At 51.0% G+C, this 5,000-nt stretch overlaps 1 protein-coding gene across 1 annotated transcript in view; it reads left to right on the top strand.

Moving 5' to 3' along the window:
- Positions 1-2,993: 2,993 nt before the first annotated feature.
- The window catches only part of LOC145416325 (uncharacterized), a 17,757-nt gene continuing 15,750 nt past the window's right edge, over positions 2,994-5,000 (top strand). The window contains exon 1 of the mRNA XM_080285323.1: positions 2,994-3,116. Within this exon, the coding sequence (XP_080141449.1) occupies positions 2,994-3,116 (123 nt within the window). The remainder of the gene's footprint in view (positions 3,117-5,000) is intronic.

The raw sequence follows: 5,000 nt of genomic DNA, 5'->3' as shown, positions 1-5,000 counted from the left end.
CCTGTGTGTGTGTGTGTGTGTGTGTGTGTGTGTGTGTGTGTGTGTGTGTGTGTGTGCACCAACGCAACAACGATGAAATAAAGCAAGAAAATTATGAGCCAGTAAAGTGAGAGGGAGATAAGGACGGCAGGCAGGGTGAGGCAGGCAGGCAGGCAGGGTGAGGAAGGCAGGGAGGCAGAGGGAGATAAGGACGACAGAGAGGGTGAGGCAGGCAGGCAGAGTGAGGCAAGCAGGCAGGGTGAGGCAGGGTCAGAGAGGAGAGGAAGAGTGAGGTAGGGTGCAACTGGGGCAGAGAGGGAAGGGAGGGTGAGGCAGGGTGAAAGAAGGGAGGCAGGGCGAGGCAGGGGGGAGGGAGGCAAAGTGAAAGAAGAGGCAGGGTGAGGCAGGGGGTAGTGTAGATTAAGGCAAGATGGGGTAGCATCAGTATAGGGTGAGGCAAGGTAAGAGAGGGGTAAGGCAGGGTGAAAGAAGGGAGGAAGAGTGAGGCAGGGTGAGGCAGTGGAAGGCAGGGGGAGAGGGAGGCAAAGTGAAAGAAGAGGCGGGGTGAGGCAGGGAGAGAGAGAGAGAGAGAGAGAGAGAGAGAGAGAGAGAGAGAGTGTGTGTGTGTGTGTGTGTGTGTGTGTGTGTCTGTCTGTCTGTGTGTATAGTGCCAACAGTGTGTGTATAGTGCCAACAGTGTGTGTATAGTGCCAACAGTGTGTGTATAGTGCCAACAGTGTGTGTATAGTGCCAACAGTGTGTGTATAGTGCCAACAGTGTGTGTATAGTGCCAACAGTGGGTGTATAGTGCCAACAGTGTGTGTATAGTGCCAACAGTGGGTGTATAGTGCCAACAGTGGGTGTATAGTGCCAACAGTGGGTGTATAGTGCCAACAGTGGGTGTATAGTGCCAACAGTGGGTGTATAGTGCCAACAGTGGGTGTATAGTGCCAACAGTGGGTGTATAGTGCCAACAGTGTGTGTATAGTGCCAACAGTGGGTGTATAGTGCCAACAGTGGGTGTATAGTGCCAACAGTGTGTGTATAGTGCCAACAGTGGGTGTATAGTGCCAACAGTGGGTGTATAGTGCCAACAGTGTGTGTACAGTGCCAACAGTGGGTGTATAGTGCCAACAGTGTGTGTATAGTGCCAACAGTGTGTGTATAGTGCCAACAGTGTGTGTATAGTGCCAACAGTGTGTGTATAGTGCCAACAGTGTGTGTATAGTGCCAACAGTGTGTGTATAGTGCCAACAGTGTGTGTATAGTGCCAACAGTGTGTGTATAGTGCCAACAGTGTGTGTATAGTGCCAACAGTGTGTGTATTTTCCAGTCAGGTGCAAATATCATCATTTTTCTGAACACATAATTGAGAAGCGTTATTCCTATCAGCTTACTGCCTCACCCTGCCCTGCCTCACCCTGCTCTGCCTCACCCTGTCCTGCCTCACCCTGCCCTGCCTCACCCTGTTCCTGTCTCACCCTGTTCCTGCCTCACCCTGCGCTGCCTCACCCTGTCCTGTCTCTCCCTGTCCCTTCTCACCCTGTCCTGCCTCACTCTGTCCTGCCTCACCCTGTCCTGTCTCTCCCTGTCCGTGCTCACCCTGCCCTGCCTCACCCTGTGCTGTCTCACCCTGTCCTGCTTCACCCTGCCCTGCCTCACCCTGTTCCTGCCTCACCCTGCTCTGCCTCACCCTGTCCTGCCTCACCCTGCCCTGCCTCACCCTGTTCCTGTCTCACCCTGTCCTGCCTCAACTTGCTCTGCCTCACCCTGTCCTGCCTCAACTTGCTCTGCCTCACCCTGTCCTGCCTCACCCTGTCCTGTCTCTCCCTGTCCCTGCTCACCCTGCCCTGCCTCACCCTGTCCTGTCTCACCCTGCCCTGCCTCACCCTGTCCTGTCTCACCCTGCCCTGCCTCACCCTGCGCTGCCTCACCCTGCCCTGCCTCACCCTGTCCTGTCTCACCCTGTCCTTGCCTCACCCTGTCCTTGCCTCAGCCTGTACCTGTCTCACCCTGTTTTTCCCTGCCTCCCTCTGCCCCCCTGCCTCCCCTGCCTGCCTGGGAGCCGTGTCAGCCAGGCCACCTCTCCCAATACAGTATAATGGCATTACTTTTGCACCGGCGGACGTGAGAGGGCCGCTCCTGCCTCAGCCCTGCCTCACCCATCCCTTCCCCACCCATCCCTTCCCCACCCATCCCTTCCCCACCCATCCTTGCCTCATCAGTCCCTACCTGCCTCACCCACTAGGCCCTGGCTCACCTAGTCCCTGTCTGCCTCACCCAGCCCACCCTTCATCCACCCTCCTCTGCCTCACCCATCACTCCACCTAACCCTGTCTCACCCACTACTTTGCCTTACCCTGCCTCACCCACCACTCTGCCTCACCCTGTCTCACCCTGCCTTGTCCTGCCTCACCCTGTCTCACCCACTACTCTTCCTCACCCTGCCTCACCCTTCATCCACCCTTCTCTGCCTCACCCATCACTCCACCTCACCCTGCGTCACCCACTACTTTGCCTCGTCCTACCTCACCCTGCCTCACCCACCACTCTGCCTCACCTCCCTCGCCCTGCCTCAATCTGCCTCACCCTGCCTCGCCAAGGGACGGCAGAACACGCCCTGAAACGGTACCAGACGCTCAGGTTTTTTAGATATTTCTCTCTCTCTCTCTCTCTCTCTCTCTCTCTCTCTCTCTCTCTCTCCTTGTCATTTCCCCTCCAATCCATTTTCCTCCCTCCATTTTTTCCTCCACTTTCCTACCTCCATTTTTCCCTCCGTGTCATTTTTCCTCCACTTTCCTCCCACCCTATTCCCTCCTTGTCATCTTCCCTCCAGTCCATTTTCCTACCTCCATTTTTTCCCTCCTTGTTAATTTCCCTCCATTTTTCCCTACAATCCACTTTCCTCCCTCCATTTTTTCCCCTCCAATTCATTTTCCTCCCTCCATTTTTTCCCTCCAGTCTAGACCCCTTCTTTCCTCCCCTCCCCCAAGAATCCACAACCGCCCTTAAAAATGATAACCCACTTGGAGGCGGTTTTAGTGCCACACCTGCCGCCGGACGGGACGCTGCTGCCCCGCCTCCCTCCTGAATTATTCAATGTGTCGCCCCGCCCAACCGACCGACACCGCTGCCACGTACGACACCGCTAGGCTCCCGAACTGTGTCAGGTCGCTAAAAAAAAAAAGTATATTGGAAAGAGGACGCGTAATTTCCCTTACCTGGTTCCAATAACACTGTATTAAAACTCTACCGGAATATAGAAAGGTCTTGTAAAGATTAACTGACAGTCCTCACATCATTTGAAATATCACTTCTTTCTTTCCAATAATTCGTCTTAAAATTGTCAGAAGGTAGACTATGATAATAATATGGGTTGGTATATGTATCTATTTAACTATGTCTATCTGTCAAACTATATAGATAATAATAATAATAATAATAATAATAATAATAATAATAATAACTAATAATAATAATAATAACTATCTGTCTATCTATATACCTAGGCTGCTTCCCCCAAGGAAAGGGAGGTAGCCGAGACAGGACGACACACTCCCCATTTACTCATCCATTCAAACACATTCATTCGCATCTTAGCCCCAAAGGGGAGAACGGACAGATCCTCAGCGCACCACACCGCACAAGGGTCAACTGCGCAATGCAATCAGTGACATCAGCAGCAGGGGCCCGACAGCAGAACTGGTTTACCCCTGCCACATCATAACAGAGCCATCCCCTTACCCGCACCTGACCTGACTAGCTGATCAGACAAAATGCGGGAGAATATCCCCTCAGGGCTGCGTCATCACTTATTCATTCACAATTTCTCTCCATTTATTTCTGTCACGCACAGCCACTCTTCCTTGCTCAACAGACATCCCTCTCGCATCCAGTGCTCTCTTCACACTGTCCATCCATCCTATTCGTGGTCTTCCTCTCAGCCTTACACCTCTCACATCAGATCTAGTTATCTTTTTCACCAATCGCTCATTATCCATTCTCTCCATATGCCCAAACCATCGCAACACCCTCTGCTCAACTCTACCAGCCATCTCCCGAACAACTCCAGTTCTCCTTCGCACTTCATCATTTCGCACTCGATCCATACGCGTCACTCCACACATACTCCTCAGACACCTCATCTCCATTACATTCAAACTTTTCCTCTCTGCTACACCCATATTCCATGTTTCAGCCCCATATAACGCAGTCGGTACCACAACACCCTCATACAGCCTTCTCTTTACATCCATTCTAAGCGAACGACATTTAAACACTTTTTTCATTCCTCCCAACACCTTTCCTACTTCATTTATTCTAAACTTCACTTCTGCATCTATTCTTCCATCCACAGCAACATGTGACCCTAGATATTTAAAACACTCTGCCTCCTTAAGCAACTCACCATTCAAAACTATATTCATCCCCCTACCATCTATCAACCTCGTACACTTCATCACTTTACTCTTATTCTCATTTACTTTCAATTTCCTCCTTTCACACACCCTTCCAAACTCCTCTACCAACTGTCTCAATCTCTCCTCTGAATCAGCCACCAGTGCAGTATCATCTGCAAACAGCAGCTGCTTCAGATTCCACTCTCCACCATCAACATTCACCAGACTCAGACCACCTAAGACTCTTGCATTCACCTCCCTTACAACACCAACCATGTAAATATTAAACAACCAAGGCGACATCACACATCCCTGTCGCAGCCCCACTCTCACGGAAAACCAATCACTCACAGCATTTCCCGCTCTTACACACGCTCTACTATGTTCATTAAAACTTTTTACTCCTTTTAGTAACCTACCATCAAGTCCATACAATCTTAAAACAGTCCACAAAGCCTCCCTATCAGTTCTGTCATACGCTTTCTCTAAATCCATAAATGCCCAAAACACATCCTTGCCTTTCGGTAAATACTTTACACACACTTGTCTCACAGCAAACACCTGATCAACGCATCCCCTCCCTCTCCTAAAGCCACACTGCTCATCACCAATCACTCCCTC

This window comes from Coenobita brevimanus, chromosome 105, assembly GCF_032717465.1.
Source record: "Coenobita brevimanus isolate Jiangsu-jjx chromosome 105, ASM3271746v2, whole genome shotgun sequence".
NCBI lineage: Eukaryota > Metazoa > Arthropoda > Malacostraca > Decapoda > Coenobitidae > Coenobita > Coenobita brevimanus.
The sequence above is the reverse complement of the archived record's forward strand: the minus strand, read 5'-3'. Positions and strand labels throughout refer to the sequence as shown.